Raw genomic sequence first — 27,227 nt, forward strand, 5'->3', positions numbered from 1 at the left:
TATATATTCTAAGTCATTTAATTAATAATTGTATATTATATAATAAACTATATTCATTTTGTAACTTTGTAAATTAAATGATATCTTAATATTTTTTTCATTTTTGTAATCAGTAAATAATTAAAATGATTTTGTATTATAATCTGTCTCTTATACACATCTAGATGTGTATAAGACCAATTTTAAAACTATTAAACAGTTCCCTAATAAACATAAAATACAATAATGAATTTTTTTAAATCCAAAGAGTAATATGAAATAAAATGATACAATTAAGGGTAAAAAGTTAAACATTTATTTTTTAATTATCAAACCTTATTTTTAGTTTTAAATTAAAGCTCTTCATGGTTATATATATGGTAATTGGAATTTTTAAGGTTTTATATTTTATATATTTTAACAGTATAATCTTCAGGTGCTTAATTAATCTTCCATATTTTTTCTTAGACGTTATGTGTCAGATAAGGAACTTTTCAAAACACTTGTGCAGAATTCAAAGGGGGCAAATACACGTTGGGCGATGGGAGGAAATGCACCAGCAATGGCCCGCAGAATGGCCCTAGAAGGGTGTGACGTATTGCTGGGTAGCAGATTGTCAACGAAGCAAATGAGAGACCTAGGAGGCGATATACAATGTATAGTATCCTCTTTAATTTTATGTTGGGTCTATTTTTTTGATAATTTATTGTTATTTTTATATAATACATATACTGTATTTTTTAAGCAAGTGGTGCATCGGTATGGGTATTGATTTCCACTCGAAAGGCCCAAGTTTGATCATGGTCTGACCTCTTTATCGACCTCAAGTGGTTAGTTTGTTGGGGTTTTTTGGTGGTACACACAGTGAAAGTACTGTACAATTTGTGTGTGTGTTCGTCTTCTACAGTAGTTGGTTTTTACGTGTTAAACGTAACAAAGAAAATAAAATAGAAGGCTGATTTGGCGCAGCAGTTCTGGGTGGGACTCTCAACCTTAAGGTGGGGTTTCAAACCCTCGCTCTGCAAACCACTTGTGTCCACTTTTCTTTATCTACATTTCTCTCTCCACCAAGGAGTGTGTTGGGCAAGAATAGGTGTATAAAGCAAAATCAAGAGCAGAATGCTCGAGCCAAAAGCTTTGCTTCATGTTGATTAATTATTGTGGCCTGGAGTGTAATATATTAGCTGGCAGGTGCTTTAGTAGGCCTCGTGCTTTAAACTTTAGAGAGTAGCTTAGCTCAGTCGGCTTATCTGGTGGTAGACACTGTGTGTGCGCTGAAACACCAAGATTTCTGCTGTAGGTCCCTGGTTCAATTACCATCGTTGTCTCTCATTGTGTTTCAGCTGGAGGGCTGAAATACAAGTTACAATAGCGCACCGTCTTTCGGATGAGACATTTAAGCCATTGGTCCCGTATGCATTATGGCCCATGTGCATGTTAAAGAACACAGTACACTCTTCGGAAAAGTGTAGGGGATTGTCTCCCGGTGTTCTGCCCAATCACCAGAAGGACCCCACTGGAAATAAGTCTTCTGCTAGATTTTCGTGGGCTATCCTTGGTGTTTACACCGAATAGATCCAAAACTTTTTCTGTATACATTTTTTTCTCACTTTCCTAAGCAACTTCTAATTAACGTCACAAGAGGCTTTGAAGCAGGTGCATTACCAGGTCATCGTATTGATTTCAATATCAATGTTTCTTTTGTAACTATCTAGCCAATGAACAAAACTTCACTTGTCTCTTATACCCATTTCACACTGATGCTATTTTGCAAATATTAACAACTTGTAACAAGTTGTAACCAGGTTTGGATGAGTATGAAAGCAAATCCTTGTAAAACTTTCCGAGATTTCACAGGGGTCCCCTGAGTTATCTCGGAACAAAAACAGACCATCGCGAGGCCTGTTTTTTCCCCAAAATCTTCCGAGTTGTTGTTGCGCATGTGTCATGTCCCTATTTTTGACCTTTTCTCGGGCTGTGTTTTTTTTTTTTTAGTTCGAACGAATGGCGGCAATGATGGAAAATGTATCAACATTACTACCATTTGTTAATAGGCCTAGACCAAAAATCAAAAGAAATCTCGCTAAATTTCACATGTCTGATGTAGAAACCTCTAGGCCTAGTCATTATTCTTCCGAGTTTTCCCGAGATTTCTCATGGTTTGAAAGTGTATGTGTGAAACGAACCAAAAATCTCGGAATATCAAACTTGTTACAACTTGTTAATAATTGTTAAAAGTTGTAACATTTTCTGCTAGTGTGAAATGGGTATTATATTCACTTATATTAATCATTATTTTTCTATAAACAAACCATTTGCCCTTTGACTTAATTGATTGGTTATAAGAAAGATTATTAATAAAAAGATTTTTTTTTTAATTGAAAACATTCATTCAATTGTAAAAGTTACTTTTACAAAAGAAATGAAACCTAAATTTGTGAAAATAAGATATGATTTGTGAAACAACCTGGTAAAAAGAAAAGAAATTATATTAAAAAGTTAAGTCTTAGGGTGCTACTGCTGACAATTTTGAGGTGCCACAGCCAACCATAGTGGGGTTGAAGTGGTATCGACTTTCCGTCTCTAAAAGTCACTCCCTGGGCCCCCTCTAAATTTTGAATTCCCTCCCTGGGCCCCCTTTAAATTTTGAATTCCTTCCCTGGGCCCCATCTGTATTTTGAATTCCTGGATCCTCCACTTGGTTGTATCTTGTTTAGATAAAATAACATTTTGTTTTTGCCTTTAGAAAATGACTGTCAAAAAAAGAAAGTACAGTAATGCACAAATAATTTTGTTGACTTCTAAGTAGGGAAATATGTTTTGTTTGCAGATGATTCTGTTGAACCCAGAATTAATTTAAATATTTAATAAATTAAATTCATTTTGAATTTAATTTTTTAATTTTTATCCCACAGCTGTTGGGAAGCCACTGGAGGATGAAGACGTGCATATAATACTTGAGTATGATAAAGGAGCAAAATGGGGGCCATACACTTCACCACGAGCTAATAGGTCAGTAAAATTATTCAAATTCCTTGTAATGCGTGGTGAATTTGCTCTGGAAATCCTTGCTCTTGTGTTTGCAATATTTTTTAATTACAATTGCGATTTCATTTATTCTGAAGTATTTGGTCATGTTACAACCAACTGCCTTATCAGTGATGTCCAACATAGCTTTTTTCCATCACACTCCTGTGTCACACAATTAAAAAACTTTCTCAATAAACGATTTGTCCTTCATAATAATTCTTAATTTACAAAGTATTGGAATTAAGTTTGTTTTACATTAGAATTATCTTATACCATTTTTATATTTAAATATCTTAATTCTTTAATTATATATAATTAATTTTATATATATTTTTTGGATTTATTTCCTTTAAAGTTAACATGATCTCTGATCAATGATTACATATTTTGCTTTCAGTATTTTGTTAATTTTGATTTATTTTATTGTAATTGATATAATTGACCTATTTTATTTATAATACTGTATTTATATTAAACTGGATGAGTTAAGTTTATAGGCTTTGTATTATAATGATGTAGTTCGCTTTTGTGTTCCTGCCAACTGGTTCAATTTATTGTACTTGTATTCTGTATGTATTCCACGATTGTATTGTACTTTGATTTCTTTTTTGGCGGATAAAGAATAAGAATTAGAATTTCATCTGATATGGTATCCTTTGATGTGTAGGAAGTTGATTGGCGCAGTTTGGTTTCCATGCTTCGAGGTCGGGGTTTCAATCCCTCGTTGTGCATTTCGTTTGTGTCCTTGAGCAAGGCACTTTATCTACATTGCTTCTCTCCACCCAGGAGTATAAATGGGTACCTGATGGGGTTGCCTGCTCCTGCGCTGACGTAAGGACGTAACACCACAGCCAAATAGTTAAACTGCAGTACTGTAATACTAATTGCATGTCATTTTTGTTGTATTTTTAGACTGATTATTCACAGTGATGAGTCAAATCCAACATTGGAAGCTCTTGAGGATTTTGCAGCAGAACTGAAGGCCTTCAATCCCGCAGCTCTTGTTATGGGCGGCCTACAAATGATGGATAATTATCCATTCAAGCAAGGTAATGATTGTGATCAATAGTCATCAATAAATTATTAAGAATAAATGTATTTTGGTTTCCCAACCTGGAGACCACAGTTTCAATCCCTCATTTTTTGCTAGTGCCCTTGAGTTGGGTACTTTGTCTACATTGCATCTCTCCACCCAGGAGTATAAATGGGTACCTGGTTGGTTTGCCTGCTCCTGCTTAAGCATGTAGACCCAGTTATCTGGGAATGAAATGCTTTGAATCTGCTATAAAATGACCAAATAGATCAATAAAAGGTAATTAATTATTGTGTCAGAGATCCCAAGTTGGAAAAACAAAAAATAGGGAGATTTTTTCGTGAAGTGATCACCTCCAGTAGCGACGTGCTGTGACACCTTACAACGCGTTGCACAACATGAAAATGTTACACAAAATGAAGGCAACAAAAGTTTTTAATCAATTTGTATACTTTTATTTAACAATTTTACACTTGTTTACACATTGTAGTTGGCCTAAAAAATATAATTTTATAATTATTAATATTATTTATTTAGCATTGTGCTAGTAGAGCCCTCTTGGCAGCAGTCAACAAGGCCGCGTGTCAACAAGGCATTCATGCTTGGCATATTTGAGGCTATGGCTGATTTACAACATTTTTTCAAAGAACATAGAATTCCAGCAAAGTAACTGCAACTTGCAAGATCCACACTTGTTTGCTGAGAAAGTAAAAAATTATATATATTAATTTAGTAAATGATACTGTACATGTTTTAAGTCAGCATTTATATATATGTCTAGCCTATAATAACTGGTACACAATGCCATAAAAAAATGTTAAACCCTGCCTTGCTAGGCTTCATCTTATACGTGGGTAACTAGGCCTAAGCCCGCAGAGTCAAGACCACCACACTATACAGAGGTGCCTACCCACCACAACACACACACCCTGCAGTGCAGACAGAGCCTAGGCCTACATGTATCTCAGGATCGATGTTCTTATTAAAATAAACTTAATTTTTCAGATTCTGAATATTTTCGGAAGACTGCTTAGTACCAAAACCTAGTAACTATGATTTTTTAGTATTATTATTGAAAGAACTGAACCTTACTTGAAAGAAAAGGTATCTTTTATGTACCGATTCTCCAAGTTCCAAATCCTCGTGCAAAAACTTGGGCCTCATCCACCATGTGATTTCTGATTTCATTCATTTGTTGAAATTTATTTCACTCAACTGACAGCCATCTAAATGAGTAAGGTCGTCGCCGGACGCAAACTATCTTAACATGGAGGATCAAACAAGGGGAGTCTACCACCGATCTAGGCCTAGCCTTGCCATAGAGTTTCCGATAAACAATTTAAATAACAACTCCCTGGCCTAGTAACGACACATTTATGGCTGAGCGAGCGCCATAATATATTGGATTAAAAGATAAGAAATTTGTTTCATTGCTCTATGACATCGTGGAAATTACATTTTTCGTGAAATTTTCGGGATTTAAAAAAAATATCAGGAGAAATTAATAAAAATCAGAAGGGCGGGAGACGGTTTAAAAAATCAGGAGAAACCTGCGATTTTCGGGAGACTTGGGATCTCTGTTGTGTTCAGTAGTAAACATTGATCAATAGTTAATCAATTAATTACCATGGTCAGTAGTAAGCAATGATAAATAATAATCAATGAATTATTGTGGTCAATGGTAACCAATGATTAATAATAATAATAATAATAATGATAGTAATTAGCTTTATTATAACAGAGGAAAACTTGTTTCAACAAAAGTTGTTCTTCTACAAGTTTGTAAAGGAGAGCCAAAAAATTAACAAATTAAAATTAACATATCTGAAAGCAAGTAAAAAACTTTACCATAAGGTTACATTAACTGTACCATTAACTAAACAACTGTATGACTAAAAGAAAACATAAAAATACATTTATACAATAGTTATTCTTAAAATATGGGAATGTCATTTTGTAAACAGGACCATCCAGAAACCCAGACCCCCAGCGACTCTACCATGGATACCACGCAACTAAAGCATTTTGAGACCTAAATGCCTTGGTTACGAAACATTCAGGTTACAATATTTCTGCCACCCAATCAATTATTTTGGCTATCATTAGCAATTGGTATCATTACTGGTTAAATAATTTATGCGTCTTTTTATAGCATGCTACTGTAGTATCTGCTGCACATTAGAATCATGTAGACTTGATAGGTTGTTTTTTAAAGAGCTTACATTCGTGTTTCCATTTGGAAATTAAGCATCGTTTTGACTAGGTTACCAGCTGGTGTTTTAGACAGTTTTGTCGATAGTACCAGAGGGCAGAAGACGCTGAATAAACTCTATTGATTTGCTAATCAATTAACTGTCATATAGAACTCTTTGACTGATTACAGTCCATTATCATTAGAACTTATCTTACGAACAGATAGGTAGCATTGCACTATACACTGAAACAACAACTTGAAAAACATCACTCTGAGAAGCCACCATGATATGGATGTTTCAGAAATCAATATCAGTTCTACCTTTTCTGGAAAGTTCTTTATGTTGTGACTCAGTGAAATATAATAGATACAATTGAATACAAACAAAATATAAATATTTACAAGAAACGGTGTCCAATGAAAATATGAGTATTATAAAAATTATGTTTTAATTGATTATTACTTTCAGCACAAAATATAACCATCCTTTACTCTAATGCAGTGTTGAAAGAAATTTATCTTTTTAAAAAATATGTTTCAGGATTCCAACTTTCTCTGTTTCTTCTAATATCAGAATCATATAACATATCGTTTATTTCACCATTTCAAATTTACAAAAACGAACATAAGAATACATAACAACTCAGCAGTACCTGGAAGAGTAATCCTGGGTTCATGAGTTTTTCTCATGAATTAAAAACAACTCCACTTTCTAAGTGTCTTGGTCTAATTTGAACTGTTGCTTTCTTTTTGTTGCGTGTCTTCTTTGTCCGGTTTTGTCCATGTCCTTTTTCTTTTCTGTTTGTTTTTCGTGTCTCCCTTTTGTTTTTTTTGTTTCTGGCTGACTTGTCACAAGGTGGTTTTCTTCCTGGGTCTATGCCTTTTCCTTTTCTCATGAATTTGTTATGATCTTGTTTTATATTTTTGTACGGATTGAAAAGGAAGTAAATAAATGTTACTTTGAATAACAAGAGTTGAAACACATAGCCAGCAATACATTACTTTAAAAGGGTGCCTGAATATCATATGACCTGGTTCTAAGCTTCATTGGAGACTGTTTTAATACACTTCAAATAAGTTAAATTAGACAGAAAAATATAAACGTTTTAAATTGTCAATGTCATTAGTATATTGTGAGTGTTGTATATCTTTACCTGTATGGTCATTATGCAGTCAGACCAACAGCTTCATGTCTAATCTGAAGGACGAATTTTTTGTGTCTTATGGGGAGGCACTTGATATATTACTACTAATTTTGTATTTTTTTATTCTTAATCATCATACAGTAAATATTTTTTTAACAGGTGAAAGGGAAGAACGAATGATGACACTACAGCGAATGCTTGCAGACACGCCTATGACGATACGTAGTCATTTTGAGATGGCATCTTTCACTGATGAGCACCTCATAGAAGATGTACTTAAACACGTCATTCCATTTATCGATTCAATTGGGACCAACGAGCAGGAACTGACTAACCTGTATAGCATCCTCAACTATGGCAATGTTACATTAGTCACACAGTCTTACCCACGCGTGGCTTCTGTCCTCGATCAAATGCGGTCCATCTACAATATACTCAGCAAGACCAAAGAGAGTGATGGGCAACGTAAACTAACACGACTTCATGTGCATACACTTGCATTCCAGGCAATTCTTACCACGCATAAATCAGCGTGGAAGAATACCATGGCAGCCGCGGCAAAGTCCTCACTCACAGCATACCGATATGTGTGTGGCACGAAGGAAATTGACATCGCGAAATCCCGCATCCTAATGGATGAGGGATTTTCTGTGTCCATGGAAAAAAACAGCAGGAAGGTAATGTTTGAGGCAAACAGGCCGGTCTCGTGTTGGGACGAGAGTGATTATCAGATATGCATTGCACCTGTTCTAGTTTGCACGGAGGTAAGACAGACAGCTGGTGGTGGGGATAATGTCTCTGCAGCAGGTCTGACCATGCAGATCTAGTATATTAAAGTGACTGTCACATGACCTGTGCTTGTGCACGGATCTAACTATGGTTATGTGCTCAGGCACTTGCTTAGTATACCATTTAGAGATAGAGGGCCTAGACCCCTCAACCCCACAATGGCTGGGGCTGATGTACATTTTAATCCTATGGCACTTGTAGGTGGCAAGAAACGGTACTCTCACAATTAAATTTAAATGTAATTCTATGGCACTCTCACAATTAAATTTAAATATAATTCTATTTTTTAAAATATTTTCAAAAACCTCTGTAGAATGGGGCTGGCTGGGAATACACCATATGTGTCAGGGTGTTTCTGATTGATATACACTTCTGGTGACAAGGGGAAACAGTGCCTTAAGCATATATTTTTCACTACATAAATCATATTAAATAGTAGTAGCATGTTCTATTTTCTCTATGGTAGTAGCAAGTACACTCTACATTACATTATGTAACCAATTATACCTCCTTGATGTAGCTAAGTGATTCTCAATAAATTAAGTTCCATTATGAGGCATTAGGAATGGAGTCATGTGAACAAAATCATGTTATTTTGGATTGGAAGACAAGTACCTTAAGGTGAGCTTTTTTATTCCTTGTTTTGCATACTTATTTTTTCAAAGATCATCGGAGGAGGGCAGAATAAAAATAAAAGTAAAATTTTGTTTTCTTATTTAGCACATAGATTTGCCAAAAACATCTAGGCGGAGGAGAAAATAAATTAAAATTTTATTGGTGAATGTAAAATGGGATTGATAAATGCTTCAAATTTATATAATTAGAAGGAAATATACATACAATTTCAAGGCAGCGGAGGGTGTAACAAAAATAAAGGAAAACTTTTATGTTTTTTCTGAAATTTCCATTTTTGTGGCGACATGTGCGCTAATTGGCTAAAAATAAAATTATATTTTTATTCAATGATCAATATTTGCATTCGGTGGGTTCGCTAAACAAGGTATAAAAAGTCTTGACTAACCAGTATTATAAAGCTCTTCATTAGTTATGCTTTATATTTATAGAGAATAAATCACTGTCATGCTCACTATCATGATTATTTTCAACCTAAATTTCCAGTATAATATAATGTATGAGTTTTATAATCATTCAATATTTTTGAAATGCTGTTTATTACAGGGCGAGTTTGGTAATGTTTGTCACATTGTTCATTATTATTCTTTTGTTTTGTGGGTGTCTTGGATTAGTTAGTGAAAAATATAGGTGGCGCTATACAACATACCATTAATACCATTCCTGACCACTATATCATTATCATTTGTCTTAAATTAAACTGATTGTTTTTATTCAAAGCATACTGCCCACCTTAAAAAATTAGTGTGCTTTAAATAGTTCATTCGTTGTACTAATCAAATTATTTGTATTTAATGTTAATATTACTGATTTGCTTTGTACTGCCTGCCCCAAATTTTATTTTTGGAAAATTATTTTTAAGTTTTTATATTATATTGGGCCAATTTTAGGTTTCTTATAATATTGGCTATTATTGATGTTATTGTTGGTTGGTATGGTATGGATACAAAGAAACATTTTAGGATTTGTGTATAAAAAGATATGATGGATTATAACCTGTGATTATTTAATTATTTTTTTCTTTGAATTCAAAAGAACAATGTCGTATCCAGCCATTTTGATTCTATATCTATAACCTAATTTATGCATGAAAGATTGACATAACCATGTGTCATTTTAAGCACTAGACACAGATATGATTGTCTGGTGACTGAACTTTTTTTAACAATGTGGAATGAGAAAATAGTGGAATGGTGTCTGCCTCTGTTCACACCAGTGGTTATCATGTGATATACTATTTCATTGTGTATTACACAATATCTTTAGAAAAAAAAATGTGTCCTAATGGGAAAATCCAAAGATGTATACAACTTGGCTTCATAGCTCAGTTGGTAGAGTATCTGAACTTTCATTGAAAAGTCTTGGGTTTGAATCCTGATTGGGACATACTGTATGTTTTTCTCCAATATTTATTATCATTAATGCTTGTGCATTTGTGTTTGAAGCTTCCTAGTGGGCCTCAGTCCATAACATTGTATTAGCAATGATTTGAATCAGTGAGAATGTAAAAAACATTTTACAGTACTTTTCATAATTTAGTGAATACTTAATTGTGTGAATGTATTTTTTATTGGAGAAACATTTAAATTATGTTGTTCATAATTACAGTAATATAAATTTTAACTTTATGAGAAAATAATTATTAAATGACAAAAATGTCATTTTGGAAAGTAATTTTAAAATATTGTGTTCTGATGAAATATGTATTACTTGCATTATTTTATTATAATGTGAAATATTTTAAAATAATACTTAATATATAGTATTAAGTATTCTTAATTTGTTTTGGCACTCTGTTGCTTTTATGTATGTTATTTCTTAATGACTCAAGGTGAGTTCAGTCTATTTTCGATGATAACTTACTGCAGATTATTAGCATAAAATGTACATTTTTTTTAGTTGAGCCTGTTTTCCATAAAAGTGCTACAGGCTGTCACTGGATCCTTTTGGCAAAGCTGACTGGTTAGTCAAATTTGAGAGCCTTCCCGATTGCATCAGGGACAGGTACGTACTGTAGTGTAATGATTGCAGTGAAAATGCTCCAGTTGACAGTGTTGGGAATTTATGGAAACCAGGTTTTATTTCCAGGTCAACAGTATGTGTTGTGATGATCAGTGTTGGTCGATAAATACAACACGTCAAATATTAATATTGATTTTGATTGTGTTATTGAAGAACTATCAGTGCAATAATAGATAACGGTAATATCGTTTGAGATAACATCACTCCTTTCTAAGTGACATAATCAGCAAAGAACAAATTTGATTGGTTATTGGTCAGCAGACATCATTTCAGAATAACCTGTGTTGTGAGTGGTCACTGCAACCAAAATTTTTCTTTAAATCATATTTGTGAGTGTTTGATTGGGTGATGATTTGCATGTAATAAATTTATATTTCAGTACTTGATGTCTTGATTTCTTTTTGTTATGTCAAGAGGTTTTTCCACTCATTCTCAGATGAAGAACAACATGTAGGCCTGCATATATTGTACACGGTCTTGGAAAGAACAATGCTCGTGTAGCTAATAAACAAGGCTAGATGTTAGGTATTTAGTGTTTTTTACCTGCCAAAATAATAATTGGTGAAACCACCAATTAGATTAGTGATACAATATATGAATTTATTTAATAATCAATTAGCTAACAATACTATACAATACCAAACATTTAAACCTATTGCTGGATTTTTTCAACACATTCTCTTTTATTTTTAGTATCAAGCTCAGAATAATTAAAATGCAAAACTTGTTTGTAATATACAATAGAATACAAATGTAGTTGCTTCAATAATAACCTCAACTCTAAAGTAGAAATATTAGCATATATATATATACATATCTGTCTCTTATACACATCTAGATGTGTATAAGAGACAGATTCGCCACTAATCGTTATGCAATATACACAAAAAAAACTATATAGGTAAACAAAACATCTTATGATGTGCATTGGCTAATATTTTGACTAGTAAAACAAAATTTATTATAGAAAAAAATTGCATTAAGTAGCGAATAATAATAGAATTCTGGAATAAAGGTTACCCCAGTAAGTTCAGGTTGGACACATTTTTGTTTATATTGCATGGTTTTCTGTAGCCAGCTGCCTGTTCAGTATGTAGCCTAGTGCCTATAGGCCTAATTTAGTTGATCCGGGTGTTATAGCGGGCTAATGTGGTAGGCCTACGTGAATCCTGTTATAGTCGCCTTGTGTGTTAGGCCGACGTGGATTTTATTTAGCAGTGGCGCACTAACAGCTGGGCTCCCACTGGCTAAAGCCAGGGACCCCAAGCCTTAAAGCACCCCCCCCCCCAGGATATTTATCACAATTTTTTATCTATCTATACATTGGTCGAATGGGACCTTTTTAGCAAAATACTTCCTTAAAACGTCAAATACGCCGAAGCAGACAGGGCCTCCCCAGGGTAACAGGACCCCGGAGAATCATTTAGGTGCCTGAAACCGTACCTCTGAATGTACATAGGATATTTAAGTAAAATTGATCTGTACGATTATAACTGTTGATATAGCAGCTGATTGGCCTAATAATGTGCTTAGTATTTTGGATTCATATGCAATATTGTACAATTAAAGACAATTATCTAAGAAGATCATACGACACAGTTCAAATGTTTATTCCGCTTGTTTGTCTGCTACTCTTACGCCACAATACCGATAAACTGCACAATTAAAACTCAAAAGTACCAACTAATTATGCAATTAAAAATAATATAAACATTAGAATGTTATATTATACTCTGCTAATTAAAATTTTGAGATTTGAAGTTTTGAAAAAGATTTGAAGCAAGTGGGACAAGCTCTCTTCTCGTGTAATTCCATCTCATTCAAACAAATATGACAAACAATGTGTTTACATGGTATGTAGCCAAAGAAGCCAACACTGACACGCCGTGTGCAAAGGATGCATGATTCAAACTTGGTTTCTACGGCAGTTGTAGAAAGTGATCGAAATTTCTTCACCCATTTCTGTTCTCTTTCACGATTGTTCGGGTCCGAGATTTGCCGGCGAAAGATTCGTTCGAAACCTGATGGTGGTGTTCTTTCGACAAACCCAGTTGGCAACGGTTCACCATTGTCTGTCGTCTGGCGATAAATCTCTGACAGAGATTGGTCGTCGCTCGCCTTTTCTGGATGTTTTAGACGGCTTTGAAACTCACGTTGTAGCGCTTGTAGAACACGAAAGTCTAAGTCTATGAAACGGATCTCGAGCATGCGCCCTTTTGCCTGTAAAAACTCTTTCAAGGCGTCGGTCATGATTCGAGCATATACATCACATGGGAAGTAGAACTTTCCTGCAAAATATAATCAGGTTCGGTTAACTATTTTAGCTGTATTTAATTAAGGTGCGACCCATCCAGATCATTTGAAATTCTCGATGGTCTTAAACAAGTCCCTTTTACAGGGTGTATTGCTTGAACAAGACCAGAATGAAGAATCTTATCAAACCCCAATTTAATTTAGCTTAAGGGATTATCGTTAATCTAATTTTGGTAAGCAATAAACTACACCTTTTCAAATATAATATACCTTTTTTATTATTTGATTGTTTATTCTTAAGAGTCAAAAAATTAAGGATGTTATTTTGAACATTATTGTTGTTGATAAGAAAAGGCCTAACACAAACACGATAATTTACAATTGTTGTAAGCAAGCATTGTAGTTGTTTAAAAAATATACATACCTGTACCAAGACCAGGTATGGCGACAGAACTCACATTCCGCGTGTCTCTAGCTTTCTGAAGAATATTCTTACAGCTCTGTCGTAACTGCGATTCTAAGTATGTCTGATCTTGATCTGCATTCCAACTTGGCATCACAATGAAAAATACTTTATTACATGGCAACACACCGTCCGAATCTATCTCAACAATCTGCCCTTCCACTGGAATCCCGTAGGCTTTCTTCCATTCTAAACACTTTGCATGGATAATCGACCCACTCGCCTTATCGATAGTTGATGAAAGAGCTCCTCCACAACTCAATTCAACGTCGTTCGAGCTGACAATAATGGCAGCCGGTTCTTTAGCGATATCTCCCCTTTTGACAGTGATGTGCACACCATTGAAAATGGTATCATATAAGTTTGCCTGCCCAGAACTGCTTGTTGAATTGAAGAAATTTCTGCTGATGAATTCATGAAACCGAGAGTTCAGAGGTCGTAGGGTAGATGTTGGTGATGTATCTTCCCGTTTTAGTTGTAGATTTTTACTATTTCTATCTGCCGGTTCCCTTTGCTGATCTAATTTCATTCTGGCAATTCCATTGTTAACTGAGGGACCAACTTCAACAGGGCCGTCTATGTCGTTTGACGAAACGTCTTGAGAACTCTCACCATTCATCTTCTGATCTATAATTTCTGACTCTGCCCAGTCATCACCAGTACTTGGCGGTGGCAGAGGCTGCTCTTGACTAGTTGGGTTTTGCACTGTAAAATTTTCCCTCAAAGAATTTGTTTGAGGTATTGTAACAGCTTGTACCACAATCTCTTTAGACATAGCCTGCTCATTATTTATCACTACACCATCGGCTTCTCTTTGGAGTGCATTCTTTCGCTCAGCATCTCTGGAAAGTGCCTCTCTCCGCTGCTCCTCCTGTGCAATGGTGTCTCTTCGTTGAGCTTCTCTAGCCTCTAGTTCTGCTTTTTGGGCCTGTTCTACCCTGCGCTCCTCTTCCCTTGCTTCTTTTTCTCGTCGCTCTGCTTCCTGTGCCATTTCCATTTCATACCGAATTTTTGCTTGCAATGCTTTTTCCCGCTCAACCTCTTTTACCAACAAGTCCTGAGCTTTCACTAAAGCATCTTCAATAACTTCAGTCTTGCCATACACCTGAAGAACACACGATTCAGGCTGTCTGACAACCAGTATTGCCGCGATGCTCATCAGCTGAGTCTGGATCTGTGATCTGAAATCATCATTGACATTGAATGTACCGAGATCAAAATATTGCATCGACATTCCTCGGTCTATATCACTGAATAGCAGTCTCAAAAGATCCACGGCGTTTTCAACATCAGTTTCGGTGCCTGGAACACTGTCAGAAAGTGATATTTCCACATTACCATCGTCCTTTGTACAAATACTAACATAACATGTCTGTCTTATTTCATCGATTTGTACTGAGTGTACATGATTAGCATACTCTACAAGTTCTGGTTTAAATTTTAAACAGCGAGTCAAAACGTCGGACTTGTTACTGCCGTCCATTTTGCTGGAGTCGCTGACCTCATCTGCACATTCAGATACCATTGCATACGGGTATATCCTCTCAAACTTTTCGGAAAGCAGGGCTGATTCTTTCTGTGATTTTAGATTTACATTCGGTGCAGTGTAATCCAAAGGTTCCTCATGTAGAAACCCTGACCATGAACTCTCTTCCAAGTGTTCATCCGTGTTGGGTACAGCACCACGTTGGTGAAACATAAGCCATTCGATATGATTTCTAAGCCGAATTAAGGACTCGAAATTTCCACTGAAGGAGCAACCGAGATCAGAGCTAGCTGTCTGTAGGCCTAAGTTTTTAGCCATCTCGTTTATTCTACTAAGGTACTGATGGACACTAGGCAGCCACTCGTTGGATATGTTAGCAGTTGTTTCTCCAAAAATTGATCCCTGTGGAAAATACAATGTAACAAGTTAGTACTACAAGATTTTACTTTTTAGAAAAACAACATATGTATATATATTCAGCATTACCGCAAAACGGTTTATTTTCCACACCCCCCCCCCCTCTAATTCCGCCTCTAATTCCTGGTCTATCCATTGGTGTAATCGTTCTTCCATTGTCCTGAAAATTTAAAGTTTATTATCAGTACCAGAGTATTATAAGGTATTAGCGAATGAATATAAGATATGAATAACACCATAAACATTAGGCCTGCTCCCGAATTTTCCTGCGCCCTTCTATCGGGCCAGAGGAGATTTTTGCAGTAGGCCTGTATCACACTAACCAGTATTCAAGAAATATGTTGTGTTGATATAACAATTAGGTGTAACGATTCACTAGTGGCGTCACAAAAACATTACTGAACGTGAATTATGATTGTTATCTTAGCGGTGATGTCTGAATCTTTTGAACGTTAATCATGCATATTATAGTTTAATAATCCACGACAATAAACATCCCAGAGAAATAACTATAAACAAAATATTAGCGTGTTACACGTAAGTTGTTGGCATAGTTAACTCGGAGGATAAAGAGGATGCTTCTTTATATTAGGCCTAGTAAAACAAATAAAATTAATATATTTAATTAATCTCATATTTAATAGCAAAATAATATTGTCCAGACGATTTTTAAATCGTCAAAAATTTCTGAATTAAGAAATTCAAATTTTATTAAAATTTTATTGAATTAAAATTCTGAAGCTCTCCTAATTTCTATTCAAGTAGCGAGATTAAAACGCGCCCGCAAGCGGCTTGTAAAAACGCGGGACACGGCTATTCCTAGTGACATCTCATTCCCTCTCTTACAAAATGAAAATGAAAATGTTGCTGCTCTGGTCTGAGCCCGTAGTGTCTTCAGACTCAAGAACTATACACACAACGGTTACTCGGGCGATTACTGTACGTGACTAATCAGTTTAAATGGGTCACCGTCTAAAAATTGATTGTTGTGTAGACTATAGGCCTAGCGTTGATAACTTCAGTGTAAACTCGGGCAATTAGCAAATCTTTAGTGGAGTTTATTAGATTTCGTTTATTAAAAATTAAAACTTTTGCGAGATTTGAACCCTGAAGTTACAAAGTTATTAAGGACAACCATCTACGACCAAGCAACTCAGTCTGCATGCTCCCATCCTCACAACTGTAAAATTGTGCTGACAAAAATGAGGTCGTATGGATCAACATGGAGTACAATACAGTAGATTCATGACTTTAAACGCTTCGAGACTATTAAAATTTGCATATCAATGTGATGAGTTTTATTTTGCGGAAGTAAAAAATAAATAAGCAACTGATCAGATAGAAAGATTAATGTGCTGCGACTCATACAATAGCCTATTGTATAACGACCGCTACGAAGCGGAAACTTTTTCTCTCTTAGATATGCGAAAAAATGGCCCAGAAAAAACGGACAGCCCGGTAAAAATGGCCTCGGTAAAATGGTTCCACTTGAAAATTGCCCCACAAATGACTTTTAACTTTATTTCTAAACCCGAGCCACTTGGGTCTATTTCACAGGGGTTCTTCCGGGCCATTTTCCTGGCTAGGTCCTACTTTTGCCTAAATTCTCTGACGGGCTAAACACTCTTAAACATAACTTTTATGCCAAGCAGGCTTTAAACTGGTGAGAAGAAACCGTACCATGCGATTTAACGTACTTTAAATGAAATGAATTACTTTTAGCATGTTTTTAACCTATGCGATATTTGAAATAAAGCTTTGTAGTTTTAGGCCGCCGAGTCGCTTGTGGGCACTTGCGAAAAATATTACATCGCCGGCATAATAATTTTTTATGTATTTTCCCAGATATTTGGCATATGGGTCACATGTAGATTAAATGTGGCCATTCCCAAAGTTATCTTCCCTGTTATTTGGCATGTGTATGAAATATAAAATTGAGTAAAATCTTAAAGACCTACATAGAAAATTACAAATGATCAAGTGCCGTCTCTGTGACACTCCAAACTATAATCAATGCGATGTACAATTGTACACCATTTATCATATACGATACAGTAGTGGGGTATTAGGTCTATTACCGTCTACATTTAAATAACCTTCAAACGTATTCTATAGCGACAACCCAATTCACGGTTAATCCTACTGTTGCTCTCAATATATATTTGCAAGCAGTGTCATCTGGGCCAAATGCTGAAATAAATTCAAGTAATATCGTTGTTTTCTTGAAGTTTTGACGATTATGTTATCTGAATTCATCCAAACCTCACCCAATATCGACAAATATATAACTACTTACATGTCATCCCGCTCGCTTTCGCTGTCGAACTGTGGGCTGTACATTCTATAGGTTTTGGTTTCAAAAAGCTTTTGGACATTGTCTAAAGAAGCAGCGGCGTTTAAATATCAGAAGGCGTCCATGCTTGACGTTCACTGCTAGGTCATATGTAATCCGTCTTTTAAAAGTCTCTCAGAGAAAAACAAATTTTGGAAATACCTTGCTTTTCATATTTCTTTCAATGCGAACAAGAGCAGAATACGGGGACGATTTGCTCTAGTTTAACTTAACTTCTGCGAAGGCCGCCCTATTAAACTATATTAGGAATTGTAGTTCGACGATGTGTATGTATTGCTATTTTGATAAGTATGGAGTTTTAGGACAAAAATACGAAGATGTAGGAGCGTGGTGTAATTGTGAAAATTGCCTACTATTTTTGTTATAACAAATATACTCTGACAGTGACATTGGCGCAAATATTAAAGGATTTAAAGGCCTTGTCTTTTTTCATACACAATGCTAATGCATGAATAAAAAATAATATATAATATAATTTTTAAAACGTTAGTTTAAACAGCATGAACAATGTTGTTTATTTGTGTCTGTCTAATTGGGGTGAGCCTCCCCTGTAGTTATCGATATGGGCAAATTAATTTTATTTTGTATCGCAATGCATGAAATAATAACAACTTATAAATTGGCCTATGCATCAGTTATTCACATTAAGATTACTGTTTATGTATCATTGCGGTTCTTCCATCACTTCTGCATGAGGGGCGGTAGACATCCCCTTGAACGAAGGTACGGTAAGCGTTATATGCGCGACACTACTGCAGTTTCATGAATAATTAAGTAGCAATATAAATTGAATATTCATTTCACCTACCCTGTATGTTATTGTCGATAAGGTCCAGTGAACACACACTTCTGCTGTACATACGAACTTTTTTGCTTGTGTAAAGTAACAAAGTGAAATTATATAGGCCTAGTATTCTTTGTATGTACTGTACCTTGTAAGTAGTACAAAAGAATATAAACAGGATCTACCACCAGCGGCAGTAGGCCTAATAAACAATGGCCTATGGTAGCCGGTGTAGCCGCGCCAGGCCCATGCCATGTCAATGACAATGCTAGGCTACCACTTCACTGGATGAAGAAGTCCAAAAACTAAGGTAGGCCTATGCCTTACCTAATATTAATAAATTACCTCGCATTGCCGCTCTACTGTAGGGCATAGGCTAGGCCTAAGTAAGTCAACGTGAGGCGCTATACAAATTGCAAATTATTATTATTATATTATTATTCTTATTATTATTATTATTATTATTATTATTATTATTATTATTATTATTATTATTATTATTATTATTATTATTATTATTATTATTTATTGTTATTGTTATTATTATTATTATTATTATTATTATTATTATTATTATAATAATATTAATATTATTGTTCATATCCATATTAATTTTAGGGTGTTCATAACAACACCTGCAGTAGTGGTGCCCATACTACACTATATGTTCTTTTTATTTTTTGTTAAACAATTCTTATATTGTATATATTTTTGTTTGTACCACTTTGAAAATTCAGTAATAGTACTGAAAGTGCCTACAATGTAAGGAATAAATAAATAATAAATAAATAAGGATTAATATATAAAATATAACAACACCTGCAGTAGCGGTGCCCATCTAAAGATTAATGTATAAAATATAACAACATCTGCAGTAGTGGTGCCTGTAATGCAGTAGCGGTGCCCATTTAGGGTTAATATATAAAATATAACAACACCTGCAGTAGCGGTGCCCATAATGCAGTAGCGGTACTTATCTAAGGATTTAATATATAATAACAACAACGCCTGCAGTAGTGGTGCCCATAATTCAGTAGCGGTGCCCATCTAAGGATTAATGTATAACATATAACAACACCTGCAGTAGCGGTGCCCATAATGCAGTAGCGGTGCCCATCTAATAATTTAATATATAAAATATAACAACACCTGCAGCAGCGGTGCCCATAACTTCAGTAGCGGTGCCCATCTAAGAATTAATATATAAAATATAATAACACCTGCAGTAGCGGTGCCCATCTAAGGATTAATATATAAAATATAATAACACCTGCAGTAGTGGTGCCCATCTAAATATTAATGTATAAGATATAACAACACCTGCAGTAGTGGTGCCTATATTTTTTTAATTTTTTATTAAACAATTCTTTATATTGTATATATTTTTGTTACGTTTAAGGTGTACCACTTGACAATCAGTGTAATAATACTGAAAGTGCCTACAGTATAAAGAAAGAATAAATAAATAAATAAATAATAAATAAATAAAGTTAAGGATTAATATATAAAATATAGCAACACCTGCGGTAGCGGTGCCCATAATTCAGTAGCGGTGCCCATCTAAGGATTAATATATAAAATATAACAACACCTGCAGTAGTGGTGCCCACAATGCAGTAGTGGTGCCCATCTAAGATTAACGTGTAAAATATAACAACACCTGCAGTAGTGGTGCCATTAATTCAGTAGCGGTGCCCATCTAAGAATTAATATATAAAATATAACACTTACAGTAGTGGTGCCCATCTAAGGATTAATGTAAGATATAACAACACCTGCAGTAGTGTTTACGTGGGTAGCGCAATGATTACGCCAGCCACGTAATCGTTCTGTACTTTTTGTACACGCAGCATACACAAACGAGACGAACAACAACTTTAGTAACAAATGCAATATCCAATGTAGGCTACATTTATGATTTAACATAACATTGTAGAGTCTCCCTGATTTACAAAACTGTATGTGTGTGGTGAGATCACCAACGCTCATACACTCAAAATACTTTTGTTGACAAAATAGTTTATATAATTTATCATAGGATTAATGAAGTAGGATTATACTTTGTTTGGAGTATCTGATTAGTGCAACATCACAAATACTAAGGCAAGGTTTCAATTTGTATTGTAGGTACTAACACTATTGTATCCGTTTCGTGAGAGTTTAGACCGCAAAACGAATAACCTAATCATGGCCTAGCTAAAAACCATGATTTCTGCTTTCCACGTAAAAGGCATTGTCTACATTTCACCCGAGCGAACAAATACTTTATTAAAATAGGATAATAATAATACAATTTTATATTTTCGCAAGAGATGTAATGAATGCTGTGGTAGGCCTACTTGTTTGCAGATGCTTTAAAAGTGGCACATCTGCAATCCAATTGTAAGTACTGTATTAAAATGAGGCAAATCCTGATTACTGTCCTTATTTAAACACTGTATATGTACCTTTGACGATTTATATTATATTTATTCAACAGTGTTAACGGCTAACTCCCTTCAATATCATATAGCTATCTTGAAAAGACTCTTCAGTTTTGCAAACTGAAGAGGGGCTTCGTCTACTATAGACTTTGGTTTTGCTTCAGTAGGTTTCTGTCCCATAGAGCGCATGACAGATCCAAGCTCATCGATGCAGTATTATTACCGTCACCATCTTTGTCAAACGTCTCCATAAATTCTGGAATACAACTGTAAACTGTATGAATGTTGACTGAAAAATGTTAACCTGGAAATTGCTGAATCCATGCCAGTTTACCGAAGGCCTGTCTACAATTGCGAGGATTATCAGCAATTGGTTATTCTGTTGTTGCTGTTATTATCATTCTTTAGTTTCATAATTATGAAATTATGCAGTGTTTGCTTAATTTTCATCGATTTTGTAATGAAGATGTTTGATTTTGAGATTATTACCGTGTTTCATTAACATGAATATATTTAGCGTCCGTGCTATTTTATCAACCTTTCGAATGTTGACTAAGCCTGTGGCTGCATGTTAATCACTCTGAAACGATCACTATTCTAAGCGTGATGGAGGTTGGGCCTTAAGCTAGAATATATAATCACCATAATAATTATATTATCAGAAGATTTCAATTCCAGGGTAAAGGGAAATAGTCATCACAGACACCTCTTATTTAGACCAAGAACCTTTCGATTCATTTCGTAGACCCAGTGGTGTAACGCTTATGTACTCTCGTGCGGCGGTCCGCAGGGCCCCGACCCGTATGGGCCCGGGTATAGGGTCCTCGATCTAGCACCTGACCAAAAAGGGGAGGGCCCATACCCATAGGGTCCTCGATCCACCACCCTGACCAAAAAGGGCTTTGCTGATACATAACAGCATAATGTGTCTGACGTCGACAGTAGGACATCATACCGTATTATTTCCAGTGGCTGATTCAATGGGGGGGGGGGCTAAATTTGTCCTTTTTTTAAAAATGAAGATAAAGGTAAGTGCCATTTCCGGCCACCTAGAGGTGCCATTCTATTAAATTTTCTTACCTCAGCCCCAACGATGGTGGGGCTGAGGTTGAGGTTATTGACTGGAGATAGTGCACATGCAGTTGGGTTTTTTTTCAAAGCACATTTATACATGATCATTGTCCGCAACAACTGTCACGAGTCCAGTGTCTTATTTTTTGATACTGGTTATAAAAACATCAGCTCAAAACCGTAGCCTACCATGTATACTTGTACCCAAACATTCATTTTTTGGGTTTTTTTTAAGGTAATGTACAACAATTAATTTTTTTATTTTCCATGGTTACATACTTGTTCTAATCCTTTTATTATCTAATTTTAATAATTATGACCTTGAATATTTATAAATTAATAACTTAATATTTATTTATTTTTATTTGCATTTTCATAATGATGTTATTTTTATATTTATAACAATTTTATAAGCAATGCCTTTTCTCAGTGTAATTTCCTTTTGGACAAATATATTTGAATTGAATTGGTTTGTGCTGACTAAGCTTCGATGGTCGCAATCCCTCGGACACTTCTGCGCTGGCAGCTTCCATCTTTTCCATGTGTGGGCACAATGGTCTTCGTGGCGCAACCTTCACGGTGTCTCTTTTTTCAGGATGCCATGAGTAGTTACAAATAAAGTCGTACTTCATTTTTCTAAGTAATATTTTATTAGCATTTCTTTACGTACAGTTTTTAAGTAGAAAAATGTTATGAACCAACCATTTATAGTTACAACGCCAAACGCTATCAGTATTTTTATGCTATTGATATAAAAATAACATTTGAGGGTTAACAGGGTTAAAGTAGCAAGGGGCCCGCTCCGCAAGCTGTCAGCTTACCAACTATTCTGTGATAGTAAACTCTATACAAAGTTCAGGAAATGTTAGTGCTTCTTGTAGTTGGTACCGGACTTGGTAGTGGAAAAAAGATTGATCATGTTCAAAAACTTTGAATTTGCTTAAAACTAGCTTAGTGGACTGCTGGACATGAGAATTTTATTTTGAGGTCATCATCTTTACAAATTCTGCAATAAACAAAACAAGAAGTCTATTAATTCGTGGTTGTAGAACTACTAGAAAAAATCAATAATAATAATAATAATAACAGTCATTTCATATTATTTCATTAATTTACAGATTTTACGGGGGAGGGGGTGGGGGTTGAGTTTGAGCCGAGTTTGTAAAGTCCAGTAGAGCAGAAATTAGATCGTTAACTTATCAGATGATGGGCGATCCAAATCGACTTACACACCGAAATGCCACTGAAAGGACGATATGTTTATTTACTTGACTAGCATCCAGATCTATGCGTATTGAATTTCTTTTTCAATGTCAACAAACCAAAGAACCGCTGAATAGTAATAGGCCTATTTGCTACGAGAAACTTATGCATTATGCATATTTGTTCTGAGAAACACTATGATTGTTTAGTAACATAACGAGAGTGTCATCCACATTACTAGCCTACCTTCGTAATTGACTTGGCCGTCACCGTCGATGTCGGCTTCTCGGATCATTTCGTCGACTTCTTCGTCTGTCAGCTTCTCGCCTAGATTCGTCATAACGTGCCTGAGTTCAGCAGCGCTTAAAATATTTAAGAAAAGGATTTTAAAAAGATATATTCGTATTGTGTACAATGTAGCTGACACGAGGGCCTAACGACCCTAGATCAAGTTCCCTCTGAACATTTTGATCGATTCGCTTGGTATTCATGGCGTTAAGCCTCTATAAATCGACTTGCAAATCTGTTTCTTTTTTAAACCTCTGGTTTTAAAAATTGTCCTGCAAGTGATACCCATATTAAGCCTTGTCTCCATAAAATCGCTACACATTATAGCTTTCGCCAACACTGATTAGTCGGTCAATCAGGGAGCTTTCTCGACTACGTCGAGGATAGCATCACAGGCTAAGGGCATTCAATAGCATTAAAAACACTGTAGTGACAGTGTAGCGATTTTATGAAAACTAGTCTATACGTCAAAATACTATAGTTGTTTAATTTTAAAGTCTATCCCCTAAGTTTAAGAAAAAGAATCCCCGTGATAGTTTGCATGAGAATAAACTACGCTCATAGCCATCAAAGATAACATTCCTTTTCAAGCTCCCCTTCAGATGTTTCTAAAGCCGACCTGATTTTCGAGACTATTGATCGCTCTGACTTGACCAACAGTTTTTGAAACATTCTCATAAAACACACAAGACAAAAGCGATAACGCGCCGCGTACGAACCAACAACACACCTGATGAAACCGTTGCCGTCTTTATCGAATACTCGGAAAGCTTCTCGGATTTCTTCTTCAGTGTCAGTATCCTTCATTTTCCTGGCCATCATGGTGAGAAATTCTGGGAAATCTATGGTGCCATTACCTTTTAAAGATAAATTAATTTGAAAATTGACGTTAGTTTTGGGGTTTTCTCCTGTTTGTTTTGATCCCCAAGCTGACCGTCCGGCGACCGCAATAAGATCGCCGGAGTTGTCGTCGATAGTACATGACATGGAAACCAAGCTTAAGATGCCTATCTTCTAATCCTAGGTTCCCGAGTTCAGGCTGCCATAATGTGAATTGATCAAATGACCAGGGTATACTGAAACTATAACATGGAATCTTTGCAGATTAAAGTTTACATTAATTATTGTTCATCATAATTTCTTTATATTATGTAATTACGTCATTATTACGTCATATTTAAGTTATTCTAATTTGCTTACCATCAGCATCGACTTCATTGATCATATCCTGAAGTTCTGCTTCCGTTGGGTTCTGTCCCAAGGATCTCATCACAGTTCCAAGTTCCTTGGTGGTGATGGTGCCGTCGCCATCTTTGTCGAATAATGAGAAAGCCTCCTTAAATTCTGCAAGCAAATAACATCATGAGAAAATTAGACAAAATCAAAACAAAACAGCACAAAATGCAACTTAGCTGGGAGAGTTGTTTTTCGTTAGACAAACATTCGAAATTGTAAAGTGAGTTTCTTACCTGCAATCTGTTCTTCTGTTAATTGATCGGCCTGAAATATAAAATATCATAAATATATTAACACAGGGAATACATACCAGTAATCATTCGATTCGAATGCATTTTATCTGTAATAACAATATCATCATCAATAATATTATAATAATTTATAGCATTAGGAAAACGTTTTTACATTTGCAGATTGCTGTTTACCAATTACAATTAAAATACATATCCAGGGAACAGTTAAATTTTACTGTTCCCTGGTATAACAACACCTTAAAAAAAGTACTTCTTAATAATACAGTATAGAGTATCACCTTAATATGGGATGTTCCGAAGGAGGGTTTCTACTGTATTAATATTATAGCAAACAATAGGAAATAACAATGACAACATTAGCTTTTTAAATTGCCTATTTTCCTAACTTTGTCAACGTGACTGGTCATACCAATTGTCTCTACAGGAAAGTACACGCTACATACATACACGTATTGTCAATTGTTTGGCCAGCTGGATATCTAAACGTGTACTTCCATTGTTATTTATATTCAGCTCTTTAGAAAATTGTCCTCAATAAATAACATAACAGTTACCATAATTAATCTTTTCTTTCCCCGCCTGTCTATGAACTAACTATTAACACATAACATTTTATCCTTCAGAGTAAGCCTAATTTTAAATTCACCAAGTATTAGAAATAGTTTTGTTTTGCATAACAATATCTTAATTATACCGTTTTTATGTTTAAATATCTTAGGTTTTGAATTATATTTAATTAATTTTTATATTTTTTTTATAAAGTTAAAATTGTTTTATTTATTGTTTTTGATTAATGATTACTTATTTTGCTATATATATATTTTGTATTTTTTATTTATATAATTGCTTTCTGTATTCTGTTAATTTTGTTTTATTATATTATAATGACCTCAGTATTATTTATAATTGTATTTATGTTAAACAGGATGTCATCATCATTCCTGATGATGACATAATTAATGTCGAAATATTGAATCCCAACACGATGGCGTGTATTTCAATACTTGGAGTATGTATTATACTTTCTTATCTGAGATTAATCAGTGGACCTTTCGTTTTTAGGATGAGTGAGGTTCACAGACTTTCTGTTATATTGATTAAGTTTGCTTTTGTGTCCTCGCCACTCATTCAATTTATTGTATTTGTATTCTCTATCAAATAGTATAAATTTATACTCTTTGTCTGTATGTATTCCACCATTGTATTGTGCTTCGTTTTCTTTTCCGAAAAAAAGAACAAAAATAAAACTTAATAGCGCACGATTGGCAAGCAAACGGTGATAATATATTGTGTCAATCCTTCGGCTGATAACCGCTTTGAGTACCCCCAAAACAACCGTCCGAAGCAACAGCTATAGGGAATTACAGTAGTAAACAAATCGATCCTAAATCGTATGGTCTTAGACCTTGGGTTAACGCAAAACCACACAAATAACTATCGATTATATGTCATTTGAGTATAGAGAAACAATAGGTAGGCCTAATCACGTATAGGTCCAGTATGCAACGATAAGATTAAGCATGTATAGTGTAATCCGTGACTTGTTTTACCAGTCGTACGCAATTCCTTTTACGTGATCTGTCCACGTACTTAAGTTTTTCGAAAATTGAAATTCGGTGGCTGTAAAAAACCGAGTAGGCTCGTAGGTATGCCTACTCGATTTGTGGTAAAATAATGTACAGGTGTAATGGGAAATTACTATGTAGTTTTAGAGTTGGTGTATTGGCCATCACTCAATCAATGATGAAACAGAAAATTGGTTAGGCCAGCCAAAATGAATTTGATACGGGCTAGAGCTGCTTGAGAAAGTCGTTAATCTTCAGTGCATTTTTTGTTTACATAATGCAATGTAAATTATAAATAAGCGATAATAATATTTGAACAGTACCGTAGTAATTGTTTGCGCTAATGCAGTTCCCCGCTCTGCATGCGTAAACGGATGAATTGGTAAGCCCGTATATAAGTAATTAAATTGTGGTTTTTAACGGTATTCAACAGAGTTGTCCATAATAAATGCAGGCATGATACGTAATAATGAATTTCCATGGCCACGGGACTCCGTGGCTACTATGAACTTGTGTTAAATGTGGAATACAATGTACAGTAGCATTTTTGTGTCAGCTTGTGGAGGAATCAAGCAGAAAGCATATTGCAAAAAAAAAAAAATATAT

General features: G+C 35.1%; 3 protein-coding genes across 3 annotated transcripts in view; 1 reads left to right on the forward strand and 2 right to left on the reverse strand.

The window, feature by feature from the left end:
- Positions 1–8,920, forward strand: part of LOC117107426 (ADP-dependent glucokinase-like) — a 10,414-nt gene extending 1,494 nt beyond the window's left edge. Inside the window, exons 2-5 of the mRNA XM_033249110.1 lie at positions 448–635; positions 2,895–2,991; positions 3,922–4,058; positions 7,541–8,920. Coding sequence (XP_033105001.1) covers positions 448–635; positions 2,895–2,991; positions 3,922–4,058; positions 7,541–8,208 — 1,090 coding nt within the window. The 3' untranslated portion in view covers positions 8,209–8,920. The remainder of the gene's footprint in view (positions 1–447; positions 636–2,894; positions 2,992–3,921; positions 4,059–7,540) is intronic.
- A 2,885-nt stretch (positions 8,921–11,805) lies between these two features.
- On the reverse strand, positions 11,806–15,425 carry LOC117107437. The gene is made up of 2 exons (XM_033249132.1): positions 13,503–15,425; positions 11,806–13,113 (listed from the first exon to the last, which is right to left on the reverse strand). The coding sequence occupies exons 1-2, from the start codon at positions 15,343–15,345 to the stop codon at positions 12,566–12,568; spliced, it is 2,391 nt and encodes a 796-aa protein (XP_033105023.1). The 5' UTR covers positions 15,346–15,425; the 3' UTR covers positions 11,806–12,565.
- A 7,277-nt stretch (positions 15,426–22,702) lies between these two features.
- The window catches only part of LOC117107396 (calmodulin), a 5,124-nt gene continuing 599 nt past the window's right edge, over positions 22,703–27,227 (reverse strand). The window contains exons 2-6 of the mRNA XM_033249067.1: positions 25,036–25,066; positions 24,767–24,910; positions 24,297–24,423; positions 23,525–23,640; positions 22,703–23,081 (exon numbers count right to left, since the gene is read on the reverse strand). Of these exons, the coding sequence (XP_033104958.1) occupies positions 23,053–23,081; positions 23,525–23,640; positions 24,297–24,423; positions 24,767–24,910; positions 25,036–25,066 (447 nt within the window). The 3' untranslated portion in view covers positions 22,703–23,052. The remainder of the gene's footprint in view (positions 23,082–23,524; positions 23,641–24,296; positions 24,424–24,766; positions 24,911–25,035; positions 25,067–27,227) is intronic.

Source organism: Anneissia japonica, unplaced genomic scaffold (genome assembly GCF_011630105.1).
Source record: "Anneissia japonica isolate Jap-2015-1 unplaced genomic scaffold, ASM1163010v1 scaffold9668_len1562885_cov226, whole genome shotgun sequence".
In the NCBI taxonomy this organism is placed as follows: domain Eukaryota; kingdom Metazoa; phylum Echinodermata; class Crinoidea; order Comatulida; family Comatulidae; genus Anneissia; species Anneissia japonica.

Bases quoted from the DNA above. Each gene is read 5' to 3' on its own strand.
- LOC117107437 (XM_033249132.1), bottom strand. From the start codon at position 15,345: ATGGCTAAAAACTTAGGCCTACAGACAGCTAGCTCTGATCTCGGTTGC. The intron at 13,114-13,502 runs GTATGTATATTT...TATATTTTGCAG, and splicing joins CATACCTGGTCTTGGTACAG to GAAAGTTCTACTTCCCATGT.